Raw genomic sequence first — 17,065 nt, 5'->3', positions numbered from 1 at the left:
AGAGTTCAGAAGTATCCTTCATAACATTCACAATTACAAATCTAAAATGTAGTATGATTTACTTACTATACTGCAAGATTTAAATTCAGTGTTTAGTAAAGATAGACATTTGAAATCTCTCCCCACCCCACAAAATTAGAAACCTCTCTATTTGTGGAATTTTAGTATTCTATATGGGAAGAATGAACCAAGGAGCTGCAGGGACTGCTCAAGTGTCCAGCTAGATGGTGTTAATGTGTCTTGTCTTTCTGGGGGTAGCCTCAGAGGTCTGAGCGTTAGCATTGGTCAGGGCACCTGCAACAGTGTTGAAGTTTGTAACATTTGTTTCAACACTGCATTGTCAGCCCTTTTCTGTTAAAACCATGTCACAGGTCCACAGAGTAGTAACTCTTCAGTGGCAACTGAGAGAAGGAGCAGCCTATTTGGCCTTGTGGCAAGAGCTTTACTACCTCAAGCTTAAGGGGCAATGTCCCTTAACGCTTATAAATGAAGCTTAGAGGTCCTTAAGAGATCCACTTACATACTACTGGGACTGGGCTGCGTGCTGGCCTGATTGTACTTCCTGGTCAGGAGAGCTGTCTACTATTCTGGGGGTTGGGCACTGACTGATTTCTCTTTTTATTTGGCCAAAATCCCATTAGTTCAAAGGGAGACACTCTCCTTTGCTTTACTGTTCTTCTTAGTAGCTCTAGATGGGAGGACATAATTTACCTTCAGGCTTTATTGTGAAAAGCATCTTGGGTAGGAAGGTTAAAATAAAATAACCCTGGTTTTATTGCTGAGAGGAGCTGCCCACATTTTCTTTGCGTTCCTATAATGTGATCCCATATTTAAGTGACATCTGAAATCAAGAGTGTAGGGACTTCCCTAGCCATCCAATGGTTAAGACTCCTCGCTGCTAATGCAGGGGGCTTGGGTTCGATCCCTGTTGGGGAACTAAGATCCCACATGCAAAACTTCTCTTGAAATCAAGAGTCTAGTTGCATACAAGGAAGTCTGGCTGGGAGGATCATCCCTGGTTTTGTAGTATCTCCCATACTAGTAAAAATCGTAATGGTTTTAAATTATATTTTGACCCTTTGGATATGATTATCTTTTTAAAAACTAAAAACAAAAAATAGTTTTTACTCTTTTTTGTCTAATTATAATAGCTAAAATTTATTGAGTGCTTACTGGGTGACAGATGCTGTGCCAGGTCCTTTATATAGATTTTCTCATTTAATCCTCACAAGCCCTGGAGGTGAGTACTAAAATTTTTACTAATGATGAAGCAGAGGCTCAGCAACATTAAGTAACTTGTTCAGGGTCACACAGCTAGTGGTAATAGAGCTGGGATTTGCACCTAGAGCTCACTGTTGTTGCGCTGATCTCACTGCACAGCACAGAGTATTTTATGTTTCTAGGAAGCTTCTTATAAATGAAGTGATTGTGGTCCTGATGACCCCTCAGTAGAGGCTCCTGGGGAAACAGACCTCAGGCACTAGATAACTTCCCATTCCGTTTACTTATCTGATTTCTGTAAGCCATCCATTTATGCTTATTGGTATGTAATTTATGAGACAGGAAATGCTATGCTGTCCCAGAGTAGCAGAGATGAGAAGGTCACTAGTTTCCTCATGGATTCAAACAGAAAAAGGAAAAATGAACTGTGGCCTATCATTGAGTGGGAGAATGTAGTCCAGCGCACAGCAGAGGTGTGGCTGTGCATAAAACTGGGGGAGAGGAGATGTGGGGACCAGATGAGATTGGCTCTCCAGGCATAGCATTTCTAGACTTGCGAAATGAATCCCTGAATGTCCTCTTTTTTTTTTGGGGCGGCATGTAGTTTCCCCACCAGGGATCGAACCTGGGCCCTGGCAGTGAAAGCACCAAGTCCTAACCACTGGCCTGCCAGGGAATTCCCTGTGATGTAAGCTTTGTTTTGTTTTGTTTTTTAAAGATTTTTTTTTTTGATGTGGACCATTTTTAAAGTCTTTATTGAGTTTGTTACAATACTGCTCCTATTTTATGTTTTGGTTTTTTGGCTGAGAGGCAAGTGGGATCTTAGCTCCCACAACAGGGATTGAACCCGCACCTCATGCATTGGAAGGCGAAATCTTAACCACTGGACCTCCAGGGAAGTCCTCCCTGTGATGTAAGCTTTGGAAGGAACCTAACCTAGAGTACAGGGAATGAACTTTCCTCCTTGGTGTCTTTCATTTCGGAAGGGTCACTAATCTCATGATGCTTATTTTTCAGATCCCTTAGTGCTGAGGATGGTCTTTAACTATAAGGAAATCCTGGGGGCCCCTGAGGTCTTCTGTAGAGACCAAGTTTCTTCACTGATGCATAGCAAGTCTGGGTCTGTTGCTTATTTTAGAGTGAAGATGGGAAATCCTGTATGGGAAATGAGTTTATCCTAAAAAATTTTCCCCTCTTAAATTGACAAAATGCAAATTGCTTTTATTATTTATTTATTTATTTTAATTTATTTACTTTATTTATTTATTTTTGGCTGCGTTGGGTCTTCTTTGCTGAGCTCGGGCTTTCTCTTGTTGCAGCGAGCAGGAGCTACTCTTCCTTGCGGCACACGTCCTTCTCATTGCAATGGCTTCTCTTGTTGTGGAGCACGGGCTGTAGCTGCGCGGGCTTCAGTAGCTGTGGCACGCAGGCTCAGTAGTTGTGGTGCACGGGCTTAGTTGCTCCGCAGCATGTGGGACCTTCCTGGACCAGGGCTCGAACCTGTGTCCCCTGCACTGGCAGACAGATTCTTAACCACTGGGCCACCAGGGAAGCCCCTGCTTTTATTTTTTAAATTCCAGTAAAATTGATAAAGGTAGAGACAATTATGGTATTAAGCATGGAAAATCTTTTTTTTTATTTTTAAAATTTATTTATTTTTGACTACGTTGGGTCTTTGTTGCTGCACATGGGCTTTCTGTAGTTGTGAGCGGGGCAGGGAGGGGTGTACTCTTCGTTGCGCGGACTTCTCATTGCGGTGGCTTCTCTTGTTGTGGAGCACGGGCTCTAGAGCGCATGGGCTTAGTTGCTCCGCGGCATGGTGGGATCTTCCCGGACCAGGTATCAAATCCCCTGCACTGGCAGGTGGATTCTTAACCACTGCCACCAATGAAGTCCCAAGCACGGAAAATCTTACAGCTCTCATGCTATATACTGTACAGGGTTTATATTTCATGCTCAGAATTATGTTAGATTCACCTAATGGTGGCTAATTTGCATTATCTAGCATGTTCAAGAATATGATTCTTGCAAACCTTGGGCAGTGGCCTTATGTGTTCTTAACTGATTTATTCATTCTTTTAAAAGCTTTACTTATAGTTTTTTTTTTTTTTAAGAGGTTATTTAAAACATCACCTAGGTCTGCTTATTATCTTATCTTGGGAGCTTGATAAAAAAATCTTTATACCTAAACTCTTCTGTCCTTTACTCTTCTGTGGTAACCAAAGGAGTTGCTTTTTCTATATCAAGACAGATCATGTCTCTCACATAACAAATTAGTATGTGCTAGTACATCATAAGTATCTGATTGATGTGTCAGGCTTTGCCAGTAATTCTAGCTTCTGCTTTCTGTCTTCTTCCTTCTTCCCTTTGCTCTATCGAAGGTAAATTTATTCTCATCATCATTCCTAGTAGTATATCACCTCATCATATTCAGGAGAGGGTAAAGAGCTTTTTAACCATACCACTCCCCAATGAGCCACTGCACTTTACAACTTTAAGTACCTAGCTATCCTCTCAGTGACCATTTACATTTAAGCCACAAAACCAAAACATGGGGAAGTAATCACAGTAGACATAACAGAATACTGTTCCTTGGGACACTGTCTTATTTAATCAGTTTTCCAGCTCTGACACTTTTGTGAGCTATGTTCTTAGAGAGCATGGTATTTCCCATGAAAAAGGAGTAGATGTGTTACTGGATGATTTGACTTTTGCTATTATGGTCACCTTTCCTGAAATGTATTCTTTTCAAATTCCTTTACCTCAGTTAACTATACTATCTTCTTCAGGTGTCTAGGGCTATGGATAGGATAACATGGTAATTGCTTAACTCAACTATAATAATAAAACAGTATATGTATTAAACATGCTTTTTCTGCCAACACGTCCACGCTTTTCTGTCAGAAAGATGGCTTTGAGAACCTTCTGTATACAGAAGTCCCAGAGTGGGACTCTGGCCTTACCTTGGCGGTGGGGGCGGGGGGCCGGGGGGCGGGAAGGATGGAGAATGTTAAATTTTGCAGTTGAGGGCTAATATCTAACATAGAGGGGTAACCTGGGCTGGGAGTTAAGAGGGTGGGGCTTATACAGGGGGAAAACTCCTCTAGGTGTGTATCTTGGTTTTCTCCCTAACTCTTTTTCTCTCTACAATTCTGACTTTTTAAAACACTGTTTCTATAAGGTCATTGCCCAGGTTAGGAGTATATTTCCACTTCCTCTTCTCTTCTCTCCTTCCCCACTCCCCCCGCAACTCCCCTCCCTCCCAATCCAGTACCTGGGTAGGAGAAGGGTAAGTAAAGTAGATGGAGGGGAGGGGGCATTCCCTCTAGAAGATTCCAGGTGACATAACCTTGTTTAACCGCCAGTATTTTTTTTCCCCTCTCTCTCCCCTCCTACAGAAATGGAGGCAAACGACCATTTTAACTTTACTGGCCTTCCCCCTGCACCTGCTGCCTCAGGACTGAAACCCTCTCCCTCCTCAGGGGAGGGGCTCTACACTAACGGGTCTCCCATGAACTTCCCCCAGCAAGGGAAAAGTGAGTGTGAGGGCCACATGGCCTGGGAGGGAGTGGGCATCGCTCCTTGAGAGCAGGTTGATGGGATAAGGTTTGGCTCTGGACTAGCTACTTCACAACAACTCTCTTTTATGCCAGGTGGGAAGGGAGGAAGTGAATCCTCAGAACTCCAGCTGCTGGAGAGAAGTCAGACTTCTAAGAACAAGTTCTAGGGATTTATGGAAACAACACTTTTCATTTTAAGGCTGGAAGGGATTAGAAAAACATACTGGCCTTTTCATCTTAGCTTGCTCTTCTGTCAGCCCTGTTCCCTGGCTGCTGCTTCTGATAACCAGGTTGGACCCGTGAGAAAGAGATAAAGGGCCAGCCCTCTGAGAAGCTGTTTTTAGGGGCTGGAGTAGCCCTCCCTTAGGACTGGGGGTGGAGGGGTTGGGTGAAGGTTGGGATATGTTTGCCTTTTAGTTTGTGCAGCAGAGAAGCGAGCAGATGCTTGAAGTGCTTGTGCCACCTCCTGTCCTTGTGGATAGAAGATAGGGACAGGGAGAGTTATAATTCTTACCTAGTTCCCCAGAGAGAAACATCTATAATTCCAGACGGAAGTGTTGCTGCCAGGATCAGGTCTTTTCCTGGATTTGGCTTATCAGTTGCTCTGTACCATGGCCCTGCCAAGTACCTCTCTAATCTTGCCTTGGTTTCAGGTACTTTATGCTTGGAAGCAGAATGAGGCACAAATGTTTGCCTCCTTCCTTGCAGCAGAAAAATACTGCCACAGGCTTATACTTAACCACCACTCCCTCCTGTCTTTCACAAGGGGGTTGCAGATAGATAGAAACTCCCTTATTTCGCTGGAGGACTGCTCCCATGTCCCCTGAAGCTTCCTTAGTATCTTGGTTCCTTTTATTTGATTGCCCTCCAATCCAGAGGCTGCCATTGGTGTTGAGAACTGAAGTCTGCATACTGCTCATGCAGTTTTCCCCCCCTGTGTATTACCCTCCAGTGCCTATGGGGAGGGGCCAAGCCCAGCCTTCCGAGCTGGGATCTTTCTGCTGTGGTGACTGCAAATTCTATTCTTAGCCCAGCACAAAGTGCTGGATCTGCATGTGCCAGTGAGGTGGAGGCTGTCCCTTCTGGTGCCACTGTGGGGCAAACAGGCACTGGAGAAGGCGGCGGGGGGTGGGGGGGGGGGCAGAGAGTTCAGTCATGCCACTCCAAGGGAAGAATTCCTCCAGGGAATGAGGGTGGGGAAGAATGCAAGTCACTGTAGGGCATCTGCGAACAGTTTCATTAAAAAAAAGAAATTTGAAAAGCCCTGAGCATCAAGAGCAGCCAGCTTTCTGCTGGTCGCTCTTGTGGTGGCTGGGAGAGTTCCCCAGCCCCCTACTCAGCAGCCTCAGCAGCAATTGCTAAGCTTCCACCCAGGAGCATCTGGGTTTGGTGTTCCCTGGAGACCAAAAAACTATAAATACAGTAGAGGGGGAATCCCCCACCCCTTCACCTTCCCTTTTTCTAGTCAGTGCTGTTCCTTTAGTAGAATTTATAGTGTTACTTGCATACATAGCTGTAACTGACCCTTTTCCCTCCTTCTCTGCCAGGTTTGAATGGGGATGTGAATGTTAATGGCTTATCTACTGTATCTCACACTACTACTTCAGGGATTTTGAACTCTGCTCCCCACTCCTCCAGCACCTCACACCTCCATCACCCCAACGTGGCCTATGACTGTCTCTGGAACTACTCACAGTACCCACCTGCCAATCCTGGCAGCAACCTCAAGGACCCACCCCTTCTCTCCCAGTTCTCGGGGGGGCAATACCCACTCAACGGCATCCTTGGGGGCAGCCGGCAACCTTCATCCCCAAGTCACAACACTAACCTTCGGGCTGGGAGCCAAGAGTTCTGGGCCAATGGTACCCAGAGTCCCATGGGGCTTAACTTCGATTCACAGGAACTATATGATTCCTTTCCTGACCAGAATTTTGAGGTGATGCCCAATGGACCCCCTAGTTTTTTCACCTCCCCACAGACTTCTCCTATGTTGGGATCCAGCATCCAGACCTTTGCACCCTCCCAGGAGGTAGGCAGTGGTATCCATCCTGATGAGGCAGCAGAAAAGGAGCTGACTTCAGTTGTGGCGGAGAATGGCACTGGCTTGGTAGGCAGCCTGGAGCTGGAAGAGGAGCAGCCAGGTATAACTGTGGGTCTGTGAGGTGGGTTGGGAGAGGGAAAATGGGGCTCTGGGGGGCGCAGTGGCTTTTTGAGGTGAGGAAAACTTGTCTTTCCAGCTCTCTGCAGTGGAGGCTGATTTGCATGTTGGTGATTAGCAGAGCCAAGTGGCTGGTGTTTTTGTGGCAGCAGCACCAGCTCGAGAGTGGGAGTGCAAATTATTTCAAGCTCATGCAGAGCTGCTGGCCTGGAGAGGGCAGGTGGGCGAGCCCGAAACAGCCCCAACAGACACCCTGCATCAAGAAAGCCTTCTTCTAAGTTATAGGAAGGGGTTGGGGCATCAGCAGGAGGCAAAGAGGCCAATTTGATTTGACTATGGCAGGGCCAGACTGGCTGCTAAAGTGGGCTGAGCCCTAAGTAGTGATTGGCACGTGCAGGAGGGAAGGAACAGGCAGAGCACACCATTGCTTGTCTACTCACAGTTTCCTTTCTTTTTTGTTGTTGTTAGCGTAGGTACATGTGCAGTCCCTCTCACCTTCCCCCTCAGAATAGATAAATGCTTAGTTTGCTACTGATTCCAAGTATAAGGGTGACCACCCTGTGAAATCACAGGATGTTTTCCCTGTTTAACTGGATGGGGGAAACAGTTGAGAACATGATGGGGTTCTTGTCTCAGACCCCACTCTTCTTTCCCCTCTTTACCTGCTGCAGGATCTTCCTCGCACATCTTTGCATACTCAAAAGTTCTCGGTATGATCGGTACCCAACATAGAACTGGGACCCATAAATGTTGAAAGAATGAACATCCATCCCTCTAGCAAAGATTGCCTACTAATAGCTAACTGAACCCGTTGACGGCACTGATTTTGACTTTTGCCCTCTCCTGGGATTTCCTAGAACTAAAGATGTGTGGTTACAACGGCTCTGTCCCTTCTGTGGAATCATTACACCAAGAGGTCTCAGTCTTGGTCCCTGATCCCACAGTGAGCTGCTTAGATGATCCTTCACATCTTTCTGATCAACTGGAAGACACTCCAATCCTCAGTGAAGTCTCTCTGGAGCCCTTCAACACTTTGGCACCGGGTAGGCTTGGAGATTAGCTCCCTTCAACGTATCCATGCAGAGGGTAGCCACCTTATACCACCTGGAAGAGATAGTAAGCCAGGGAAAGTATTTGGGAATCTGGGACACTGGGGTCTCTAGATGATCCTGTGGCAGACCACAGTTTCATGCCACAGGCCTGACTGGGTCAACTGCACTCTGAGCTGAATTGGTTCATTTCCCAGGTTCTCTCCCAGTGTTCCTTTTGGCCAAGAGCCCTGGATAGGGACTTTTTACCACACAGATGGGCTATTTGGGTTCTCACTAACTTGCCATTGAATGATTACCTTTTACCCCACTGAAATATAAGAAAGGCCTATTTTATGATAGATGCTAGAATTTTGTGTTGGTCTGTGGGTAGAAACCATTGCCTTGCCTTTCCCTAATATTAGAAGGAAGCTTCACACTATAGGAACTAAAACTGGATATATTCAGACTAGTATTTCTTAACTCTTGCTTTCTGATTTTTCCACCCCTGAAGAGCCAGTGACTGGAGGACTCTATGGTATAGATGACACGGAGCTGATGGGTGCAGAGGACAAGCTGCCTCTTGAGGACAGCCCTGTGATCTCTGCCCTCGATTGTCCTTCCCTCAATAATGCCACTGCCTTCAGTCTCCTGGCAGATGACAGTCAAACTTCAGCCTCTATATTTGCCAGCCCCACCTCTCCCCCTGTCCTTGGGGAGTCTGTTCTGCAAGGTAAGTGAGGAGAGCTAGGACAGAGAAAGTCCTTGACCTGGGCAAAGGTGAGAGAACAGGCCTTAGGGGTGGGAAATCTGTGAGAACACCTTCCTGGGAGCTGAGGAGGCCATGGAACAGTGTATGGTGGGACTAAAAAAGGCACTCTGACTTCTGCCCTGTGCCCAAAAGAACTTGTGGGGTGAGACTTGGAGTTTGTGGGGAACAGGAGGCCAGAGGCCTTTACTGGCTCCAGGTGAAAGGTATTTCTTCACACAGTGACAGCAGCAGCAGTTTTGCCCTTTAACCTTCATGAATGGTAGGGGAAGAGAGCCAGAGGCCATTTCTCTTTTTCCAACCCTAGGGGAAAGCCCTTGAAGTAACCTTGTTTAGCTCCGTCCAGGTTTGTCTGAGTAGATTCTCTTGTTTTATATGATCATTCTTCCTTTAGCCATCCTGTCCCTTTGGATTCTAGATACTAGCTTTGACCTGAATAATGGCAGTGATGCAGAACAGGAAGAGATGGAGACTCAGGCTTCAGAGTTCCCACCATCTCTGACCCAGCCAGCCCCTGACCAGTCATCCACTCTTCAGCTCCGTACAGCAGCCTCGCCAGCGGTCTCACCAACAGCCTCGCCAGCAGTCTCCCTGGCGGTTTCTCCAGCAGCCTCCCCGGAAATCTCTCCAGAAGTCTCTCCAGCAGCCTCCCCAGAAATTTCCCCAGCCATCTCCCCGGCAGCCTTCCCAACAGTCTCTCCAACTTCCTCAGCAGCCCTCCCACCCGTCTCCTCAGAAGTCTCCTTGACGGCCTCCCCAGTGACCTCCCCAAAAGCCTCCCCCGCACCTTCCCCAGCAGCTGTCTTCCCAGCAGCCTCCCCAGCAGATAAGAATGTCAGCAGCTTCCTTGAGACAACTGCTGACCTGGAAGAGATCACTGGAGAAGGAGTCACTCCCTCTGGTAGTGGTGAGTGTCTAGATTCTGTTCCACCCCTAGCTGGTTCCAGGAAAAGTTTCTGTCTCATGTGGCATTTAGCCCTTCCTCACTGGCCTGTCGTCTCAGTATTTTGCTTGAACTCTTAACTTGGGTATCCCCCGTCTTCTTCCCCAAGGTGATGTCCTGAGGAGACGTATTGCTACCCCAGAAGAAGTCCGTCTTCCCCTCCAACATGGGTAAATGCTCTAGTTTGCTACATGCATCGACCTTTGACACATTTAATGAATGACTCTAGGAAAAAGGGAAGGGAGCTCCTCTCATCTGAGATGGGGAGAAATGGGCTAGACAAGAATGGGTTAAAGGATAGTTACCTGCAGTGATAATGTTTCTGGGCATGAGATTCTTAGGCTACCTTTCTTCCTCCCTCACCGTCTTCCTCCCCTCACCCATTCTTTCCTCATTTTGTGACCACTCAGTTTTTTCCTCAAGGGGCTACTGCTGTTATCTTTTCCAGATTCAGCTGGTGGGTCTAGGGTTCAGATGTCCAAATGAGTTACCTTGTCCTGTATGCTTAGAGAAGGAATAGCAGTGAATGGGGAGTGTCTTAGTCCCCATGAATTGGGATTTTTTTTTTTTTAATGCACTTTAAGGGCAGGAACAGTATGAGACCAGAATGAACAAGCCAGCACACCAAGGGCTTTATAGGAATAACTGCCTTCCTGACCTTCCCCACCTCCGCCCCTGTAGGCTACTTGTGATCACCAAGTCTGAGTTCTGCTTTAAGTTTTGAGAGAAAGATAAGGCTTAGTCTTAGAATAATCTGTTGCTCAGAACACAGAGTTCCTCACTAAACCCTGGCCTCTACGGAGTCATTTCATGGAGTCAGCAGTGAGTTTACTCTTCTGCTTGCCTCCCCACCCTCTGTCTCTTCTGCCTTTATTCTCTTAGGTCTTTTATCCTCTTTAGTGGAAACCCAGTAATTTGCCCTGAATGGCATTAGGGAGGGGGTTTCTGGCTGCTCATCTCACTGACTTTGTGAAGGGAGGGGTGGAGGTCTTTCTGGGCTTGTGCAGTTTGGTGTGTTGCTTTCCCCTGTGGTGCTGAGGGGCTTGTGGCCCAGGCCTGCCTTCTGGCCAAGCTTGTATCTCAGGAACCTCTGCATCTACATGCAGTTCTAGTGAGACAGGTGTGGGGCGGGCCATCTGCTCACTGGGCTTGGCTTCTGGGTGGCTTGAGAGTGGGTAGGGGTGTGACCTGGCGGCAGGGCCCGTGTGCTTCTCTGGCAGGTGGCGGAGAGAGGTGCGCATCAAGAAGGGCAGCCACCGATGGCAGGGGGAGACCTGGTATTACGGCCCCTGTGGGAAGAGGATGAAACAGTTCCCGGAAGTGATCAAGGTAATGTAGCTTTCGTGGACTTTTTTAGGAAAGCACAGACTCCTGTTTTGGGGCCCAGTGGCAACAAGCTGGCATTGTCTGCTCTGGGGCTTGTTCTGCTTGTGCTATTGCTGGCCAAAGGTGTGGTAGGGCTGTAACTTCACTGATGCCACTCTACCTCCTCCTCATAGTACCTGAGCCGCAACGTGGTACACAACGTCCGCCGTGAGCACTTCAGCTTCAGTCCCCGTATGCCTGTTGGTGATTTCTTTGAAGAGAGAGACACACCAGAGGTGCACACCCAAGGGTTAAATATGCTTTTGTGTCTGAGAATGGGTTGATGGACAAGCTGCAGCTTCCTCTCATGGGGTTTGGAGATTCTTGGGCATTGAATGGCTCAGAGGGCCTGGTGGCTTGCACAGACTCCCTCCCATTGTAACAGAGTCTCCCTTATTACCTCAGGGCTTGCAGTGGGTACAGCTCTCAGCAGAGGAGATCCCATCCAGGATTCAGGCGATTACTGGGAAACGGGGCCGACCTCGAAACACTGAGAAGGCCAAGACCAAGGATGTCCCCAAGGTGAAACGGGGCCGAGGTCGGCCACCCAAGGTCAAAATCACTGAGCTGTTGAATAAGACAGACAACCGCCTCCTAAAGAAACTGGAGGCCCAAGGTACGATTGGGGATTCTGCTCACTCTCTGAGGTATCTGAAATGTTGATGAATTGCTAATGCCTGGGTTTCCCAGGAGTGTGACTGACATCTGGAAGAAATGAATCTGAATCACCTTCCCCTCTCTGGAAAGCAGCATCAGGGTCCCAGCACTTTTGTGGTACTTCTTTTACAATCAGTTTCTTTCCTGAGTTACTCTCTTACTAGTGGAGCCTGGGCGGTTCCCAAAAATAGTTATGAGAGGAGAGGGCTTTCATGTCCTTTCTTTCCATCTTTCAGCTTACTTATCTTACTGGTTTTGGCTGTCTCGTACATATACTCTTACCTTACTCATTGCCACCATCATGGAGGTTCAGAATTCACATCTGAATCCAAAAGATAATTGGCACTGCTTTAGTGGGATGGACAGATTGGAAATGTCTAATTTTTCAGTAAATATTGCACTTGCCCTGATATAGTATAAATTTGAAATAATTTGGAGTCATCGGTCTCCTATTCAGAGTTCCAGCTCTGCCAGATTCTGACTGTATGACCTGGAGCAAGTCACTTATATTTTAATAAAAGCCTATAGTGGTTCATCTGCAGGTAATACCTATCTAACTTAGAGGGCTGCTGTACAGATGTGGTGGTGGTAGTGTTTATATGCCAGAATAGGATAGGTACTGTCATATCAAAAACACCAATTCTGAAACACTATTGTTTGCAGAATCACACTTCAATATTGTCTTCCAAAAGGGAAGAAATTCAGACCTTTTAGTAGAGCAAGACATAAGAGCTGAGCGTAAGCAATAGCTATGTCAGTTTGATATGATTCTGCTAAAGTGTCCATTATCTGGGCCTTTTCTTTCTGGCACATTCTTGCTTAATTGGTGCTTCCCACTCAAGACCACCTGCTTTCCCTGGCAGTTTTTCTGTTTCCTTTCTTTGTTCTAAAATCAATCTGTCAGATAGCCTGGAGGAGAGACAGGCTATAAGCCTACTTTGCTGTTTTGGCCTCTAGGACCCCTTCTAAAGCAGTCTAGTGTTCCAGGGGCTGGTGCTTCTGGGCAGGAGATACCATTGGAGTTCTTTGTGCCACCTCTGTAGCAGGTGCCTCTCCTACATTTTTTCTCCAACAACATTTTATGTATACTTAAAAACAACCCCACAAACTTTTGGATTCTTCAGGGAGCTGCTTCAGAGGCCAGCTTTGTGACAGGCGTGTGCTGCTCTGGGTGCTGGAGATTGGCCTGCCTGCCTCTTCATTTTCCTTTCTGCCCTCACAGAAACACTGAATGAGGAAGATAAATCAAAGATGAGTAAAATCAAGAAGAAGATGAAGCAGAAGGTACAACGGGGAGAGTGTCAGACTACTAACCAAGGGCAGGTGAGGGACATCAGAGAGATCACACAGTAGGTTAACTTTTCCTACAGCTGCTCTGTCTTCTCTTCCTTCTCCCACGTCTGCCACTCGCCATTTAGAGAATTGGGCTTATTCAGGAATAATGTGAGCATCTCCAGGGTGAGAGAATTGATGCATTGCCAACCTTCCATCCCATGTCTTACCTCTCTTCCCCAGTACCCTTGTTTGTTTTTGAATGCTAGTCAAAGCAGTGATGCTTTCAGAGTTTGAGGAGAAATGACTTCCCTTATGGTTTACAGGCCAAGAGCAAGAGGAAACAAGAGACCAAGAGCTTAAAGCAGAAGGAAGCCAAGAAGAAATTGAAGGTAGGTGCATGTACCCACAAGCATAACTTTGAAGTCACCAAACTGATTTTGCAAGACGTGTGAGTTGGTGTCGTTTTATAGTCATGTTTTTGGGTGTAAGGTGGGGAGGACGGGGACCTGGAAAGGGTGGTGACTTGAATCTTTATGGCACTCTTGATTCCTCTCTCCCTTGGGTGGCTAGGCTGAGAAGGAGAAAGTAAAAACAAAGCAGGAAAAACTGAAGGAAAAAGTCAAGAGGGAGAAGAAGGAGAAGGTAAAAATGAAGGAAAAGGAGGAGGTGGCCAAAGCCAAGCCAGCCTGTAAAGCAGATAAAGCGCTGGCCACACAGAGGCGCTTTGAGGAGCGACAGAGGCAGCAGATGATCTTGGAGGAGATGAAGAAGCCCACAGAGGACATGTGTCTGACTGACCACCAGGTAGTGAGGGGAGAGTAACAGGTCCTGGAGGGGCCATCCATGAAGACACTTCTGTGAAAGGAAGAGCCTCCTAGATATCCAGACTGTTGCCTTCCCATATGTTTGACAGAACACCCTACCTCTTTTTATCTCTACAGCCCCTGCCTGACTTCTCACGCATCCCTGGTCTGATCCTGCCTAGTGGGGCCTTCTCAGACTGCTTGACCATTGTGGAGTTCCTGCACAGCTTCGGCAAGGTGCTGGGCTTTGACCCTGCCAAAGATGTACCTAGCCTGGGGGTCCTGCAGGAGGGACTCCTGTGTCAAGGCGACAGCTTGGGCGAGGTGCAAGATCTGCTGGTGCGGCTTCTGAAAGCTGCGCTCTATGATCCTGGCTTGCCTTCCTACTGTCAGGTGAGGTCCTTTCCTGGGCAGGTTCAGAGGGCCTGGAATCCGTGCTTTTCTCAGTTTTGCTTTCTGTTTAAGTTAAACACATGAAAGCCCCTTCCCAAAGTGATCAGGACAAGTGAAGGGAGATATACAAATGGTCCCCAATTTACAGTGGTTTGACTTATGATTTTTCGACTTTACAGTGGTTCAGAAGTGTTACGCATTCAGTGGAAACTACTTCACATTTTGATTTTGATCTTTTCCTGGGCTAGAGAAACACAGTACGATACTCTCTCATGATGCTGGGCAGCGGCAGCAAGGCACACCTCCCAGTCAGCCATGTGTTCACTGATACACTTACAACCATTTTGTACCCATGCAGCCATTCTGTTTCTCACTTTCAGTACAGTATTCAGTAGATTACACGAGATAGTCAACATTTTATTATAAAATGGCTTTGCGTTAGATGATTTTGCCCAACTCTAGGCTAATTTAAATGTTCTGCGCATGTTTAAGGTAGGGTTGGCTAAGCTATCATGTTCTGTAGATTAGATGTATTAAATGCATTTTCTTTTTTTTTTTTTTGCGGTACGCGGGCCTCTCACTGCTGTGGCCTCTCCCGTTGCGGAGCACAGGCTCCGGACGCGCAGGCTCAGCGGCCATGGCTCACGGGCCCAGCCGCTCCGCGGCACGTGGGATCTTCCCGGACCGGGGCACAAACCCGTGTCCCCTGCATCGGCAGGCGGACTCTCAACCACTGCGCCACCAGGGAAGCCCTAAATGCATTTTCAACTTACAATATTTTCAATTTATGATAGGTTTATTGGGACATTACTTCATCATAAGTTGAGGAAGATCTATATACTACATGCTAGGCCTTCTGGTAATTTATTGCATCTTCTCCTAGGTTACTTCTACTCACTGCTTTAAGGTTTTAGGTCCTGACTCTTGTCATTCTCTCCAGGGACAAGTGGAGGAAGATCTGTAGTTTCTTCCTGTTTCTGTTTTCCATATATTTTTTTCTCTTCTATTTCTTTTTCTTTCTGACCTCCCTCTGCTTACTTTGTTCATTTTCCTTTAATTTACTCCTTTGCTTTTGCACCTGTCCTTTTCCTTCTCTCATCTGTCCTATCAACTTTCATTCTTTTCTTCTTTTCCTATCTTAACCCTGTAGTTCTGTCGTATTTTCCTGCTCCAGATTCACCCAACTTGAGTTGTTCCTCTTTCTCTCTTAACTCCTATCATGCTCTCCTCCAAACAGTCCTTAAAGATCTTGGGGGAGAAGGTGTCCGAGATCCCACTAACAAGAGACAATGTGTCTGAGATCCTGCGCTGCTTCCTCATGGCGTATGGAGTGGAGCCAGCCCTCTGCGACAGCCTGCGCACCCAGCCTTTTCAAGCCCAGCCGCCCCAGCAGAAGGCTGCTGTCCTGGCCTTCCTTGTGCATGAGCTCAATGGCTCCACCCTCATCATCAAGTGAGGGGCAGGGGTGGGGATGGTTATTGTGTGCCTTGGTCAGAATGGGATGGGGGAGGGGGTTAGCCATTTAGAAATCCTCGGCGATGTGTGTCCACTGCCATGCTCTGGACATGCTAGTGTGACTTAGGACTGAATCTAATTTTCTTCCCTGGGAGAATCCAAGCCTTCCTCTGCCGTTCATCCAATCTAGGCTCTAGGATGAAACTCCCTTTACCCTTGAGCATCCCTTCTTTTGTGTATGTGCTGCCACTTCTCCCTCAAAATCCCATTCCCTGTTCCCCTGCAGTGAGATTGACAAGACTCTGGAGAGTATGTCCAGCTACAGGAAAAACAAGTGGATTGTTGAAGGCCGGCTCCGGAGGTATGGACAGGACAGAGGAGAGAAGGGGGAAAGAGTGAAGCATAGCCAGGACTTTTGTTTGGAACTCAGTGTCCTTAGCCCCTCCTCTGGGGTTGGGACCTTACCCCAGGGCGTGGGATTGCTTAGATTCACGGTGTTCTTTTTGTGGTGGTATCATGTTCCTCACCACGGTTTCCCTTAATCTGTCTACGTCAAGATTGAAAACTGCTTTGGCCAAGCGAACTGGGCGACCTGAGGTAGAGCTGCAGGGGCCGGAGGAAGGCCTGGGGCGGAGGCGCAGTTCTCGGATCATGGAGGAGACCAGTGGCATGGAAGAGGAGGAAGAGGAGGAGACTACAGCTGCTGTCCATGGCCGTAGGGGTCGAAGAGATGGAGAGGTACTAGCCCAGACCAAGGAAAGTGGGAGTTGGAAAACAGATTATTTCTTTTTCTTGAATCTGATGATTCCCTTTCTCTTGGTGTCTACTTGTTTCTTCTCCAGGTTGATGTCATAGCATCTAGCGTCCCAGAGCTAGAGCGCCAGATAGAAAAACTCAGCAAGGTATTGTGCTTCTAACCTCCCAGGAGCTGGAGATAGGGGCTGGGTGAGAATTGATTCCTTATGAGTAGGGCCCAGATGGTATCAATTTTATAGGGAAGCTGAGAGCCATTGCCCTTCTCCCATATACTGGATGAAGTCACCACTGGGACTGAAGCTGGACTTCCAGTCCCTGGAAGTGTGTTTTTCATTCATCTTCCTTTTCCACTGCCTACCCAGCGTCAGCTCTTCTTTCGCAAAAAGCTGCTTCACTCATCCCAGATGCTTCGGGCAGTCTCCTTGGGTCAGGACCGCTACAGACGCAACTACTGGGTGTTGCCCTATTTGACTGGTATCTTTGTGGAAGGAACAGAGGGGAGCTTAGGTAGGTGTGTTGTAGGACCCTGAATTGAGTCCTGTCTAACAAAAGTTAAACGATTCCTTTTCCTCTACCTAGTTGTCTTGGGCTTCTTTCATTGTATGAGAATCAGTATAGCACAGTGTGGTTAAGAGCACAGGCTCTGGAGTAGGACTGCCTACCTACCTGCTCTGCCACTTAC

General features: G+C 47.3%; 1 protein-coding gene across 6 annotated transcripts in view; it reads left to right on the top strand.

The window, feature by feature from the left end:
- BAZ2A (bromodomain adjacent to zinc finger domain 2A) overlaps positions 1-17,065 on the top strand; it is a 34,205-nt gene that overhangs the window by 10,429 nt on the left and 6,711 nt on the right. For 3 of the 6 annotated variants that reach the window (XM_029206667.1, XM_029206666.1, XM_029206668.1), the window contains 18 exons: positions 4,620-4,757; positions 6,329-6,922; positions 7,797-7,982; positions 8,482-8,700; positions 9,155-9,643; positions 9,789-9,849; positions 10,900-11,008; positions 11,179-11,280; positions 11,450-11,660; positions 12,924-13,024; positions 13,300-13,365; positions 13,547-13,780; positions 13,918-14,172; positions 15,410-15,624; positions 15,914-15,988; positions 16,185-16,365; positions 16,470-16,529; positions 16,746-16,890. In XM_029206667.1, the coding sequence (XP_029062500.1) occupies positions 4,622-4,757; positions 6,329-6,922; positions 7,797-7,982; positions 8,482-8,700; positions 9,155-9,643; positions 9,789-9,849; positions 10,900-11,008; positions 11,179-11,280; positions 11,450-11,660; positions 12,924-13,024; positions 13,300-13,365; positions 13,547-13,780; positions 13,918-14,172; positions 15,410-15,624; positions 15,914-15,988; positions 16,185-16,365; positions 16,470-16,529; positions 16,746-16,890 (3,439 nt within the window). In that variant the 5' untranslated portion in view covers positions 4,620-4,621. Of the gene's footprint in view, positions 1-4,619; positions 4,758-6,328; positions 6,923-6,988; positions 7,160-7,796; positions 7,983-8,481; positions 8,701-9,154; positions 9,644-9,788; positions 9,850-10,899; positions 11,009-11,178; positions 11,281-11,449; positions 11,661-12,923; positions 13,025-13,299; positions 13,366-13,546; positions 13,781-13,917; positions 14,173-15,409; positions 15,625-15,913; positions 15,989-16,184; positions 16,366-16,469; positions 16,530-16,745; positions 16,891-17,065 lie in introns of those variants that run through there. The other 3 variants (XM_029206670.1, XM_029206671.1, XM_029206672.1) reach the window with 3 other exon arrangements.

The sequence above is a fragment of the Monodon monoceros genome, unplaced genomic scaffold, assembly GCF_005190385.1.
Source record: "Monodon monoceros isolate NGI ecotype Baffin Bay Population unplaced genomic scaffold, NGI_Narwhal_1 Super_Scaffold_6, whole genome shotgun sequence".
Lineage (NCBI taxonomy): Eukaryota > Metazoa > Chordata > Mammalia > Artiodactyla > Monodontidae > Monodon > Monodon monoceros.
This window is presented reverse-complemented; position numbering and strand designations above follow the sequence as displayed.